We start from the raw sequence: 15,102 nt of genomic DNA, 5'->3' as shown, positions 1-15,102 counted from the left end.
CAAGAAATAGAGCGATAGCCTCAAACCTTCTGACCACTCTTCGGCCACGCACCATCCATCCGAAGCTGGCCAATACGGCCCGAGTGGGGCCAAGCTAGCCAAACCGTCCAACACATGCTCGTACCAAGCGCCCCAATCATGCTAAAGGATGCTGCTGATAGCGATACGGATCCATGCTCTGGTGATGCAGACCAGACTGGTCAGACGTAGGCAATATGAAGAACCTGACTCCATAGGGATGTCAACATGCCAGAACCAAACATTTATCCTTGATTGTCATGATGCCACGCCATAGGATGAGTGAAGAGGAGAAAGATGTTTGAAAACACAAACAGCAAACAAAAAGCAAGCCCAAACTACGCCAGAAACCCAGCCAAAACAGACCAACAAGAACCAGATATCATTTTTGAACGCCATCACTCATGCGGTCGTGCAGAAAGTAGGGAAAAGTTGAGACATCCTCTCCACCTTAACGCCAAGCATCCCAATTGTTTCCTTCAAAAACATATAACCCCAACGCCGGTTATCAAAGGAGAGTACTGCCAACCCATGAAAGCGTCTTGATTTTTCAGGGAAAAATCGGCACACAGAAGAAAAATAGGTGAGATGTGATCAGCAGTTCGATGAGCAAGGTCGGTCGTATGTGCCGTATGCGTATCGACAGGATGGCCATTCTGAAGTTAGAAATATGAGAAGCGAGGTTGCGTGACATATCACTTAAATAGCTGTGGACTGTTAGCCTCTGGTTGGATTATGATTACAAATTATGAAGCACCATACCAGTTAGGGGAATGAAGTTGTTCTGCATGGCGCCGCCAACAGGGCTGCCAGTGGGGTGCGTCGGGAAGCTGCTGAGGGGAGCTTCCGCAGGAGAAGCACCGATCTCACCGAAGTTGTGGTAGTAGTTGCCGGTCTGCACGGGGCTGCCTCCGTAGCTGCCAGTGCTACTGCTGGTCGGGCTGCGCACAGAACTGTCGGAGGCGCTCACCCGCGGCTGGGTGATCTTGGACTTAGTGCTGTACTACATAGGGAGTCAGCGGTCTGGGTTATGTGAAGATAGAAGTGTGGCTTGCCTGCAGATGGTGACTGCATCTCTGGCCGATGTGAAGGAAAGGTTGTTCCAGGGCTACCTACAAAGCACCATTTGCTCAAGATCTCCTCGTACGAGGCAGAGGCGATGCTGGGCTTGGGAGTATCCGAAGACGAGCTGGTTCCGAGAACAGACGCCGCGCTGTTCTTCGACCCCTCGTTCGTAGTCGACGGCTGAGGCTTGTTGTCCTTGTCACCCTCGTCAAAGGTTGCCGGTCCCATCTTCTTCGAGGACTTCATGTACAACCCATCCGAAGGAGGAGCTGACTTCGCCTCCTTAGCGCTCTTGATGGCCCGGCTGAGCGAGCTGCTGAAGTCGTACCGGGTCGAAAGCTGGCCGGAGGGCCCGGACAGGCGAATAGAAAGGTTGTCGCTCACAAGCTCGTTGGAGCTGCGGACACCCTTCAACCTCGGACCCTTCGGCTCCGGCTCCTCACCCAGGTACTCACGAATGGTTTGGCTAAAGTTCAACTTGACGCTCTCGCTGAAGTCATCGTTGTCGCTGTCAACCGTCTTCTTGGAACGCGAGCTAGTCGGCAGAGTGCCGCGGCGACTGCTCTTCGGCAGGTCAGTGAACCCGCGGGAACCCATGCTCTTCTTGGAATCCCGATGAAGCGACTTCTTGCGGAAGTCAACTTGGAAATTCTTGCCGTTGTTGTTGTCCCAGTACTCTTGACCATTGACGGAATACCGGATGCAGAAGTACAGCGTCTTGGACTCGAGGTTGACCAGGTCGGACAACTGGATGCTGAACTGAAACCGGTCCTGGCTATGTGGGGTCTCAACAGGGCGAATCTCGCACAAATAATCGGCTGCCACCTCGGACGTGGTCTTCCAATAGTCAAGCGTGAACCGGCAAGCAACTTGCTTCTGAAAAGCAAAGTTGCCCACAGCAACTGAACCGACAAGGCATTTCTGGTCGTTTGACAGCCACACACGCTCGAGCCGGACGGGCTGCCACCGGCGAGCCGAGGTATCAGCAGGAAAGTTGGTGAGGACCAACTCCCACTCGTAGGACTGAGACCGCGAGCTAGACTCCTTTTCCCGATCGAACGGGTACTCGGTGTCGCTGTCGTAGCTATCCACAGGCGACGACCCTGCGCTGACAGCCAGTGGCCGATCAAGCTGTAAGAAGTGACGCACATGCTCAAGATGGGAGTCGAAGTGCACCGCCTTAGCGAACGTAGGGGTGCCAGGGGCGCTGGAAGGTCGCCTGCGTCCCGGGGTACGAAGAGCTGGCCTGACGAGTTCACCAGACTTCTTGCGCACCATCGGGGTCTTAGGACGCTTCTCACCCTCGGAATCTTCCTCCGATCCAGTCGATGGGCTGTTGGTGGATGTGCTCGTGCTGAAGCTAATGTTGGGCTCCGTGGCAGACCGGGTGTGTCCTCGCCGTAGGCTGTCCAGAGAAGTCGTGCTGTGGCTCAAACGCAGACCCTCCGGCTTCTGAGAGGGTGTCGAAGCATCCTCCCCATTGCTAGTGTTAGGCTGAATCTTGCTGACGGCATCGGCAATCAGGGTCCCACGAGACTTCCCTGGGACTTCGGGCTCCTCATCACTGGAGGTGTCAGGGGGCGAGATGATGGCACCGTTCGGCATCCCGCGGTCTCCAGTAATGGGCGGTGGTGATTGCCTGACGCTGCTGGTGGCCAGGCTCTTGAGGTCTTCGGCAGTAGGGACGGGAGATGGTTCGGTGTTGGTGTTAATTGCTGGGGGCTGGGGCGGTGGTGTCCGTCGTTGTCTTGTGAGGTAGGCAGATGATCTGGGGAGAGTAGGACGGGAAGAACTAGAAGAGTGGAAAGACGGCCTGCGGCTGCTCTCAGGAGAGGCTGGAGCCGAGGAAACTGGTGACTTCGACGGTGGGGTATAGGGCATCTTTGAGGATCTGTATTGGTGTAGAGGGATGAAGTGCTGGAAAAGGGACCAAATGCAGAGGTCACGAGAATTTGAAGAATCGACTTAGAAGACCGAGAATGTATGGCTGATTCAATGATTCATGGATATCGAAATCCGTCACAAATTGGACCAGGAGGAATCGAAGATCGGCTCGCTGCGCAAACCAGACAAAGTCAGCTTCACCGGTTGGCTAATTCGGGAGAGGAGAGAGGACAAGGAGTTTTGATGTATGCTGTCAAAGAGGCTGCAACATGAGGAGAGACGGGAAAGAAGCAGAATAGGCTAGGCGGTGAATGAGCGGTTGTGGCCAACAGGACTGGCCGAACGTGTTGCGTGCTGTGTGTACAAGGATGTTGCTCACTCCGACCAACACCTACCTGGCTTATTGCTGCTGACTCGACAAAAGAGGTGGGAGGAAGGCGCAAGAGCTAGCCTGTGGCAATATTCCAGCAACACAGGTGGTGCACTTGCTGCTCCTGCTGGGAAACTAGCGGCGTGGACAAGTCAATACCAGAAATCCCCAGCCTGTTGACGGGCCAATAATGTGAAGCGCAGATTGATAGATGCGTGGACCGGGGCAGTCGGGGCTCCTGTTTCTGGATGCGGTCCGAATTGATTGACGGAGATGGCGGGTTTCTGAAGATTCGAAGGTTGGCGGCGGACCGGACAAGGACTTTCGGTCGTCGTCGATGTCAACACAGGGCAAAGTGACTGCGTCTGTGTCTCGGGTGCTGTGGTGTGGTCTGGGGTCAGAACCTGTCCTGGACAAGGAATGCACCCGTTGCTGTGCTGGCTGGCCTAGACGAAGGGAAGGGCGCCAGATATGTTTGCGGGGAGAGGACTGGAATGGGTTTGCTGGCCCGGCCAAGCGGGACACAGCCAGTTTTGAAGGACGTGGGCACTCAGGAATGGTCAGGCATCATCGATGTAGATGTAGAAGTGGGACTGGAATGGTGGAGATCAGGTTAGGGAGGGGGGTGTGCTTTTGGCTGTGGATCGTGGACGTGCGCAGGAGGGAGAGCTTTGATTAACCGGTGTACCCCGTACTTACGCTGTGCTAGCAATGCCTTTGGATAGTGGTGCGACAGGCCAAGGCTCGCGACGCTCCAATCTTTCTCGTCTAAGTCGTATGCGAGAACTTGGGATGAGATGCAGTAGAGCCCAATCTCCACTGTTGTTGAGAGCTCTGGAGGACGAGATTGCGAGGAGAAGGGGGAGACGTTGAAGGGTGTCGATAATGGAGGGCCCAGATACCCTAAAAATCCTGAGCCGTATCAGACTAGGGAGGCGTGTACTCAAGGAGTGGATGGCTGCTTGGCTTCGCGCCGGGAATCTGCTGGGAGCTGCAAGACGCACGGTTGGTGGGGCGACGATGCCCCGCCGGTGGCTCCGTTTCTTGTGCTGCAAGTGGGGACTCGATGGCGAAGCTGCAGGGCTCGCAGCTAGGTGGCCAACACCACCTCGTATGTCACGATACTGTAAACGCAGCGTAATTACATTTTTACACCAACAATTCACATTTTGTATTGTAGCTGGGAACGTGTGGCAACACTGTGTGGTCGACCTCTTGCCAGACCTCTCACAGTCTGGGCGTCCCGGAACCGATCGGTTGCTGCTACCGCGGTGATCGGTTCTTCCTGTCGCTCTGCTCGCCGGGGACGGTCGTGTCAGTGGCCCAAGCTGCTGTTCCCGGGCATGTCTGCCCCTACCCGACCACACACCACCCGCCGACGTCCCGGAAGCGGCCGTCGGGACCCTTCGGTGAACCGAGTTCCTGGTCCCACTGAATATCCCACGCTGCTAAGATCCGCGCCGACCTAAGGAAAAGGCACTCCACGTTGCTGGGATGTTGGAGATCCCACTGGTCAAGCCATCAAGCTGGTATCCTGTCACTTTAGTCAGTGCGCAAGCTTGTCACGGTCTGGCTCGAGATAGTGGCGCCATTGTTTGTCCTTGGTCCGGCACCGGACCCACCTATGTGCCTGGTGTTGTAGCGTTACGGCAGCGTTTCGCTGGCCTTGCTTGTGGACTACCGCGCATCTTTCTCGATGGAAAGATCCAGTGGATTCAGGAATGAGATTTGGCACTAGGAACATGCCACTGATACGCAACGGCGATCGTTCATTTAAGATCAGATGGCCGGCACGGCAACTGATTCGCGCGCGCGTCTTAGGCTGTCATGTTGATACCGGTATTCGATTGATAAGACTTGTAACACACTCTGCCGTAGCTTCGTTTAAATGCCATTTCCACCTTCCAGTCCAGTCATTACCAGTCATCGGCATGCGACAGTAACTGCACGGCGGCTGTCTTGGCACCTCATGACGTCGGCGGCACCCTTGTCGTAGAGTCTCTGAGGCAACTCACCCAGCCCAGCCAATTGAGTCGGACGGGCGAGTCTCTTGCCTTCCTGAGCCGGATACATGTACTGTAAAATACTGTAACGCAGACCCCGGACCTGTCATGGCCGGGTGCTGGTTCCAGGCCGGTCCACGCGCGCACCACAAAGAGCTTGACAACTTTGACACAATTGCGACATCCTCCAGGAGCAAGAAGTTGAGACTGATCAGGTTACTGGTGTGAGTGAGCTAAGCCGCCACACAAGGGCACATTTCACATATTAACATACATTCTGTATACCTAGATTATCCGTATTATGTTGAGCACAGCAAACGAAATGCCTTTTTGAAACCTTGGATGATCTGCACTCTTCCTTGACTCCTCAGTAGCGCAAATGGCTCAACTCAGGCAATTCCTTGGCTGAGGCTCGCTGATGATTTTTCACCCTCAAATATGTTTTTGGTGGGGATCAGAGCCCGTGAAGCAATTGACCAATGACGATGCGGATAACACTTGTGGAGCGCCAATGAAAATTAAATGCGCCGCCCCCTCACCGTCAACTGGGCGATTATTCAACCCGTTGAGGTCTGCTTCGCCGCCTGTTCCTCAGCGCCAAGCTGACAGAACCCATGGCGTGGGATGGATTATGTGAGCAGGCCGCTAGTGTATCGTAGTGCCTGTAGCCTCAAGGAAGGGGAAGGTAAAAACGTGGGTGTCCTCCCACGACCTTCTGTTCAGGGTTTACTGGAAAACATCCCTTGGGCGCCTTACGATTTATGATGCTCTCCGTGCCGGTCGAGCCGACGAAGATGCCTCGGAAGCCCGGCGGGCCGGCAAGAGTCGGAAGCTTGAATATCGTGCCGTATCATTGAAGACGTGTTTGTGAGGTGATGCTTGAGCATGTTTGCATTCGGCATCCAGGAACATATCGCTGTTATCGTGATGGTGAAGAGGGCTGCGACATAGCCGCAAGGCTTGTCCAGATTTTTCCAGGATAAGTCTCCTGATTCGTTGTCGTGATCTACGCTCCGGCTGCCGCCTGCCCTCCCTGGCGTTCTGGGTCCACAACTGCCGCTAACGTTGCATGCCAGGCGCCAAGGTTTGTTCCCAGCCCCTTGGTTGTGCCGACGACGTTCTCGTCCTCAACGCACCGAGTTCCGGGGGGGACAAAACGCCATCGCGCAAAACCTGCCCCAAAAACACAAAAATTCCCCCATTCTCCTGGTTGCCCCCCCCATGTGAAGGCAGGAAGAGGCGAGCTGAAGCTAACGTCAAATTTTTAAGCGACGACGAGCCCCTTTTCCTCCCTTCTCTTCTACCAGGGCCTTATCTGTGCTTTGACTGTGTGGCTTGCTTGCCACTCTGCGCGGTGCAGCATGCCACACCACACCGAGCCTCCGAATCCGGACTCTCACCGGTTTTGTTGGTAACGTTACGATCCTACGAAATGTTTGAACCCGTCAGTACCAGTAACATTACGTATCTTACAGCATGACCAAGCAGCTCGGCTTAAGCAGCTAGCAGCAAGCATTGTGTAGCGTCTGTCGCGCTCGCAAACACGGAGCCAATGCTACAAAGGACCGTTCGCAATGATGGCTTGCTCTCTGCAATGTCGCGCAACATGCGGGGAACCGAATTGAGCTGTTGGCTATGAAAACGCCAGCAATGCACTGCTTGCTATCCTCATCGGCCGTTACAGCTAGAGTATCTCCAAGGCTGGCGACGAATCACTTGAGTCTGCCCATGGGGAAAACGGGCAGCAATGAGGGGAACCCGTCCGGGGCATCGATCTCGATGCCCGATGCCATATGATTCATTGCTTGAGCGCGGTTCTGGGGATGTTCCTGGGGGTGGAGCTGATGGGTTTTAACTTTTGACGGCGGCGAGATGCATGATGGAGTTAGTTGGAGACGCTCACAGGGACTCTGCGAAAAGAGCCTCCAACTCCAGATGTCAGGGAACGTGGTCGTGCAAGTCCCTTCTGTTGGGCTTGTGCGATATGCAAGCCTCATGCTTGGATCTTCAGGTCTCACGGTTTCGTGGCCTCTTTGCGCAGGACCTGAGAGCTTGTTGATGGAATGTGGCACGACGACTCGTGATCACATTCGACGGCGGCACAGGCGGGTTGCTGCCCGATGCCTCGCTTCAACCTCTGCAATCTCAGTCAGCCCAACAGCTTTTTGACCAGACAGACAGAAACGAGACGATAGGACGGTTGCTTCGTCGAAGATTTTTCATCATCCTGGCAAGGTCCCTTGTCAGCAAGGACGGCAACCTGAGACGGTTTGTGGTTGAGGTCGGGCCCCGACATGGGCCGCTGCCACTCACAGATTGGTCCAGCCTCAAGACTCTCCACAGAGACAGCGCTCGTCAAAACAAATAAGATCCGAAAAAGGAAAAAATGAGACATACTGTTTGTCGTCAATAGGCCTGAACGTTAGGGTGCCATCAGTAGAGGTGGATTCTTGGGCTTCAATGCAGGCGTTATTCGCTACGTTGTCATATCGTTGGGCCAAGAACGCTAGCCAGTACGTAACTTTCGCCATTCTGTGCGGTTTCGTTGGTAAGAGCCGCCAGCCACCCCTGCTTTTTTCACCCCCCACGCCAGGTAAATTGTGCCCTGTCGATAGGTCGGGAGAGTTTTTCAGCAGACCCACTTGATCTTGCACACCATCTGAGATACCGCTAGCAAAAATCGATAACAATAGTCGGCAACCTGTCGCTGTGCTATCAATCTTTTTACTGTTCCCACAATTTAAATGAATTGCAACGCTGAGCATAAGCATCATTGATATCTTTGCATATTCCTGGAGCACAAAGCGTTGTGAGATGTCAGGTTCTATGCCAGACCCCTATCGCGGTGCAGTTGCCATGTCAGGAGGCTGGTATAAGTGGTTCAGCCGCACGTGGGCGATCGCGGTGCCCTCATGCCCCCAACGGTCCTCATGGCAGCCACAGTGCCAAGCCTCGAAACGTTAACACTGTGGCGCTGAACCCCCACGAAACGGACGTTGTCACTTTGCAACTCGTATCGGCTTGTGGTCGGTGGTCAGCAAAGAATCGCACAATGCAACCCAGGACTCGATCCGACGCAAGAAATCTCCCGCAAGTATCGATGACGAACTTAGTTGGACGGCTGTGCGCGAAAAGATTAACAGCAGCAGCAGTTATTTGCATTCATGGTGGCGACGAAGCGGCAGCGTTCCCCACGATAACGATGACTGGCAGCAGCATCACTGGATCCTTCCATTAATGAACGCGCGTGGTCTCAGACATGAGCGACAACGCCCCGGGCAGCCAATCTGAAGTCAACCATCGGATGTGGTCTCACCGGACGTCGGAAAAGAGTCGGCGCCAAGCGCTCTAGGAGTTCCTTCACAGTTGCTGTGCATGAGGTGGCTGCAGCATGACAAGGTCATGTCGAACCATACAGGAAGAATTCGCGAGGGGGGATAGTGCGCTAGCTGCTGTCGCTGCCCCTGAAAGTTTGGGGGAGGTTCTCTCATCAACGAAGCAGCAACTCCAGACGAGTGTCTCCGGGACAGAGGTTAGGGCTGCCGCCACCGCCGACCTCAACTGGTCGTCGGAACTTGTAAAAACAACAGCATCATTCGCGACAAAAGGAGCGCAAATTTGCTTGGCGATTGACAAAGACGCTCGCCGATCAATGAAAAGAAACATTCTTGCTCGCCCGAGATAGGATGCCTGGTAGCGACGGGGTGTAACGGCAAGGGTATTGAAACGTCGGTCTACCCAAGTAAGGATAAGGATGAATGGCACTATAGCATCACTTCATATAGCCCTCAATAAAAGGTAGTCACATTGCCTGCTACCCTTGCAGCTAAATGGGCATTGTAGGAGCTTCTGTAAAATCAGATGGTTCAGTGTCGCTGTTGTATGATGCATCGGATAGCGCACAACCATAATTGCAGGACCCGACTTGATATTAATGAGCCTGTAGTCAGTTGTGTCATTAGTGACATGAAACCTCTCAATTGAGTCGAAGTATGGATTTTTTTTTTTTTTTTTTTGCTTTTGTTCTACGTCATTTGCCAAATATATGGACAGTGTGGCGTTTTATCCGTACCGTGTTCGCACGTCGCCATCCACTACCGCAAACCAATGCCACAAGTCGTCCCAACAAACTCAGGTTTTAATATTTGTTCGCGATGCTACATCCCCATGCCAGCAAACAAGGACTTTCACTTTCAGCACATTATGGTTGGGTTTTCTAACGAGCCTTTGATTCTTAAATCACACGGCCTTGGATCTTGCATCTGGAGGACACGAGATTAAGAGTTTAGATTGAGCCCCACTTTCTATATGACGTCATGTCCTGACACAGGGAGGGGTCACACCACTTCTGCTTCAGTTCGTGCAGAAATATGCGATTGATTGGAAAGACAAGCGTATCCAAAGTGAGTTGATGATGATTATATTTTTCAATATTGAAATTCTGAAGGCCGTTTTAGACGGGTTGGCGTTTGGAATTGCACGTACGACTTAAATCACAACAGTGACCCTATGAATCATGAGCACAGTGTCAGTTATTGGAGCCGCAGTGATTGGTTGCTGAGGGTCCTCCTTAACATAGGGCAAATTGATAGAGCAATATTTTGATAACTAATCAGTAGTTCATTCTGTTAACTATTGCGACGATTGGCAGCTGTGTCAACTGGATGTAAAACGCAATAGAATCATTGATGATACACGGTACACGGTGTGCAATATTGCACCGTTCTGTGTAAAATACAACCTCATGACTGCACACAATACGCAGCATTGCTGGCCCGAAAAATCTTTTTGCCCGATTGTCCAACCAGTTTGTGGCATCCCATGCACCTAGCTATCAACACTTCATTGCCACTGTCTTCCAACCAAGCCCTCATTTATTGCAGTCTTTTGCTCATCCCCATCATGGTCTCAAGCTTGGCGTCGTTGGATCTGATCCTTCAGCATCGTCCTTGGCTTTCAGATAGGGGAATTATAGAAAAAAGAGCGCGGCAGCTGCTTGTATCACTGTTTCCATGCGGACAACCCATAACAGGTGACTCTTTCTCAACCTATGAACACAGTCTTCAAGAGTATTGGGAAGAGCACATACAATCTTGTGAGCTGGAATCTTGAAGCAACACTGTGCATTTCCCCGCGTTGCTGGCAGCACAGCGAGCAGCCCATGCCAGACGAGTCAGTGGCCAATGGGATTTCCGCCATCGCTATCTTTCCTCACATTGGCGCCTGCAGCAGCCACCCGCATTCACAGAGTCACGACAGGGAAGAGCATAGGAAACAGCGGTGAAGCTGTCCTTTGCCTGCGAACTCGCGGGGCTCAGAACGGTTATGCAATTGTTGATTCGTTCAAAAGCCAACAGTTTCGAGCTCAATGCCTTTCCGGTTTGCTTTTGTTATGTACCCCAGCCCCATGCAGAGCACTTGCACCGACGGCATGTCTGGTTCGTTCATCATGTCAATCAACTGTGGGTTCCCCCTCCCCGCCCCAATTTAGCACTCTTGTTGCAGGAGGCTCAACAGCATCCGACAAGCACGATGGGTCCAGGCTGGCTGGCGCACAATCGCGGATGGTTGCGGCCCATGCACGGAGCCGAAACGTTCAATGTGCCTTTCCGTCGGCTGCATACTATCCGATACATGTCATGAACATGTTCCGTTGTCGCAGCAGTTAAATCTCAATAACACAGCTCCTTCGAGAAGCCAACGAAGAACTCAGTGATAGTCGGCAACTTCAGGTTCCAGCCAGGAGCTATGACAGTGATAACTCTCCTTTCTAGTGCCGCCGCCGTGTGGCATCCAGATGATAGCCTACCTCACCGAGGCCTGCTAGGTTGGTCACATCGAGAAGTCCTTTCGGACTCGGTGTTCCGAGCTTATCTTCACTAGTTCAACTGTCTGCTATGTCAAGGTCTTCCGAATCGGATAACGTCTAAGCCTAGAACTCGTCCCGATCATGGAGGGGACAAATGTCGAGCCGTAGTTCAAGAAGTTGCCGGCCTGATTTCTTTTACCACTGAATCCATCCGGAATGGCATCACAAGACCATGACAATATCACCCGAGCTAGACATCCTGATGGTATTGTTCGCTGACGCGTCTGGGGAAGATGGCTGTGCCGTTATCAAGATAACTGGTGGTGTCCGGAAAAGGTGGCTGCTGTTGAGGCACGTTCCACGACTGCTCGCAGTATATTCAAGACATTTTAGCCATGGAGGACAGTCGGCATTAGAATGATTTCTCATGCCAGTCTTCGGGACGATCGCAGCAGGAGCATGGACATTGTGAATCTTAGCCCGAGGCATCCTGTCCGAACAGTAACAGTCGCAAGGTATTCGTCAAGATTGAGGTACAGCGATGCGTGGGAGTCCTGGATATCAGCGTCTGGCTTTGCCCCGCAACCCCGCGCCGGATGATGAACTCCTGAATCCTCTGGGATGGATGTGCTGCACTGCACTGCGCCGTCGTTGCACGCTGCACAGCCTGTCTGCAAAACATCTTGCTGGCATCCTATTTTCATCGGCCAAACCAACTCCGCGGAGCATCTGTCGAGATCGTGCAATCATTTTCCCAGTTCATGTTGTCGTTGGTTCCTGAGTAAGCCCCTTGTCATGAGCCTTGGTACCCCTCATCACGACCCCTGTTTGCTCCAGGGGCCCGGTCCAGCGGGGGAGGGGCAGTGTAGCGCAGAACACCGGTCCCCCCCAACATGAAAGGTTCGCCTCCACCATCTGTTTGGACCACAGAACATGGCAAAACAACCATTTTAGCGTCGTGAGGATAGACTCCAGAACACGTTATCACAAGTTGGATTGTGTGCTACGAGCGCAGAGATGTCAGGGAGGGAGTACGCGTGGTATTATCTCGAGCTGCAATTCGCCAGAGCTTCACAGTTTACCCTCCTGCGCTCTGACTGACCGACCAGACACCGTTCGCGGGGCAAATGAACGCATGCGGTAAGTCCCAGCGAACAGTTAAGCCCAAACACCACAATTAGCTTGTCTCGCAAGAATTTAAAATTTTTGTTGTTGCATGAGGGTTTTCCGGCAGACTTTTGGTAAAAGTTTTGCAGAGTAACGAGAGGTAATCATTAGGTAACGACTGAAGAAGCGAGTGGCGATATTGTCAACAAGGGCGGAAGATACGAGATGCTGATTACGCAGTTACCGCTTCCCAGAATCGCCCGGCTTGGACATCTTCCAGACGTGCTTGGTAGGATGAGAGCTTGGAGGTGGGAGAGGAACCATTCAGCGTGGATCCGTGGACCCCGGAAGGTCGCAGCCGGATGCAGTCAGAAAGCAATGGGTCTTCGTCTGCGGCGATCTGGGCCTTAGTCTGTGTTTGTCGGGGTCTGGGCCACTTACTGGCCAAACCCCGACCGTCCATGGGTGTGCCACAGACTCGGGTACCCTCTTTGATAGGGGCTGATTCAGAAATGGCATGATCTTGACAGGATCTGGAATCTTATGCACAGCAGTGGATCATCTCAACTTGGCAAACCTAGACCCGACATCGATACCACAAAGTTCACTTTTTTTTTTCCCAAACGCTGAGGAGAATGCGAAAACATGAAGGCTGGAGAGGAGGTGTTGTTATTGACGATCATCTGTTGTAGTCCCAGTAGTCCCGACAAAAGAGAGCGCAGATGAGAGTCACAGCATTTTTTTTTCGTGACGTGACTCAAGCTTCAGATCGGTCCGGGTTTGGTATCTATGTTTCCCTCGCTTCGAGAACAACCGTTGGTCGGCCGTCAAGCCTTATCAGTGGGTGCAATCTTGTGTTGCCCTTGTGCGACTCATCCGTACCACGATCAGTCCTTTGCCTAAGCAGCTCACCTATCAAGAGCTCCTCATTGCACACATCCGCTTGGGCATGTTTTGCCTTGTGCTAAGTGAGGGGCAATGGGCGCTGAGCAGTTCCTAGAGAAAGACTTTCAAGAGAACCCAATTCTCAAATCTTGTATTCACATGGTTGCATCACCTAACATTAATATCCGCTCCGAAAAAAAATAGGTGCCACATCGCTATCTGTACATTTAACTTACCCTCTCGCTTACCTTGGTTTTTCCAAATATAATACCATACCTGTCTTACATTCACGTAGTCGCTTTTCAAATTCTGTCAATCGATCAATCGAACAGGCTCTCGGCCACACTCAGACCCACACACACACACACACACACGCACTCACACCCTTTTAAACTCTGAGGGCCTACCATTCCGCGCGACCAAGACCTGCAATGTAACCACACAGCAGCCCGCGGCGGCCTGGGCTTGCAGTAGCATCTTTTTGTCCTTTTCTCCCTTGCCGTTAGATGCATGGAAGAGGTGTGTGTGGTGTGTGTGGTGTGTGTGGGAGGGTGGTGTGTGCACCATGGGGGAGCTGCGGACGCACGCTTTTGGAAGTGGCGTTCTGGACTGGGCTTGGTGGGATGTTAGATGGGGGTGTGGGAGTTTGAGTGAGAAAAGGAGGGATGATGATGGGGAGGGAAACGGGTTGTAAGGTGATAAATCACGGTGGTAAATGAGGAACTACTACCCAGGAAGGTAGGTAGGGAAGTGAGAATTTTGTTGACGATACCGGTTTGTATGAACTATCAAGGTTCTCACATCATCCCCTCCATAAATCTCACAACACGCTTCAATCCCGTCCACCGAAACCGCCCAAATAAAACACCCCAGAACTGTAAAGCGCTTACAATGTATGTACACAGTAAGTTGTCTCTCCATCAAACCAAATCTTCACCGGTTAGCTGACATAAACTCCGACACCCGCGGCATGGATGGGTAACAGGCGGAAGTCGCGAAAGCGCGCATGGGCATCCCCGCTGCAGCCGGTGAGCAAGCTGCGTTGCGATTGGTAAGGAGCATGAAGGCTGATGAAGAGGAGTTGTTTGACCATACATGGTTTGGGACGGTGTGGTTGCAGTGGTCTAATATTTTGGGGGGGGGGGGGGACGGCGATGGATGAGGTAGTGAGGAGCAAACTTGATATATAGTGTTAGCTGGATATTGGGACGGGATTGTGCCTTGATTAACGACGTAACGGAAATCTCTCCTTAACGAGGATTGTCTGTACAGTGATTGTGATGCTTACACGACAGGTAGTGCTAAGGGGTAGAGGAGTATTGGAGTTGTCCGCCAAACTCCCATGGCTCTAGTACTGATTAGGTATACAGGCATCAGGGCGGTAGCACAACCTCAATTCAAGCATCATCTGCTTATTTCTTGACATCAGCACCAATCTAGAGAAGCGTTCGGTCAAGATAGCATTCTGTTGGCTGTCGGGTTGAACACTGTACACATCTAGCTTCTTCTCTATATTGTTAAACTGCCGGATAGCCACTGATAAGCACAGAGAAAAACCATCAACATCGACGATCTCTTTAGCTGTTGTTGATACTGTTGGTTTGCTTTAAAGTGAGGAGCAATGAAGGAGCATCTCCTGACGCCAGAAAGCCATCCCACAGAAGTTACGACTCCTATGCACTCTTCCCTTCCACTTAAGTCCGGATGCTACCTAGCATACGATCAATCCTTCAGGCCCAGATTAAGTTGTTCAAGGACGGCACCTAGCGGGAGACGGAAGGGGGGAGCGCTCCATTGGTAGCCATCTGAATAAGACGGCTTCTACACCGCTAAACAATGGTCAGAACCTAGTTACACTGCCGATTCCAAAGAAATGGTAGGGTGGGATGCAACTCTCTTCCCTTGTTTTTAGATGATGAAGTCATAAGGGAGATTTGTAGGCCAGTCTTGGGCAATGTCTT

The 15,102-nt window shown here is 52.4% G+C and overlaps 1 protein-coding gene across 1 annotated transcript; it reads right to left on the bottom strand.

The window, feature by feature from the left end:
• Positions 1 to 717: 717 nt before the first annotated feature.
• On the bottom strand, positions 718 to 2,964 carry CTHT_0021450 (phosphatase-like protein; the record flags this gene model as incomplete). Its single annotated transcript, XM_006692552.1, has 3 exons — positions 718 to 725; positions 781 to 1,021; positions 1,135 to 2,964. 3 exons carry the CDS (start codon positions 2,962 to 2,964, stop codon positions 718 to 720), a joined length of 2,079 nt encoding a protein of 692 aa, XP_006692615.1.
• Between the last annotated feature and the right edge of the window lie 12,138 nt (positions 2,965 to 15,102).

The sequence above is a fragment of the Thermochaetoides thermophila genome (genome assembly GCF_000221225.1).
Source record: "Thermochaetoides thermophila DSM 1495 unplaced genomic scaffold scf7180000011816, whole genome shotgun sequence".
In the NCBI taxonomy this organism is placed as follows: Eukaryota; Fungi; Ascomycota; class Sordariomycetes; order Sordariales; family Chaetomiaceae; genus Thermochaetoides; species Thermochaetoides thermophila.
This window is presented reverse-complemented; position numbering and strand designations above follow the sequence as displayed.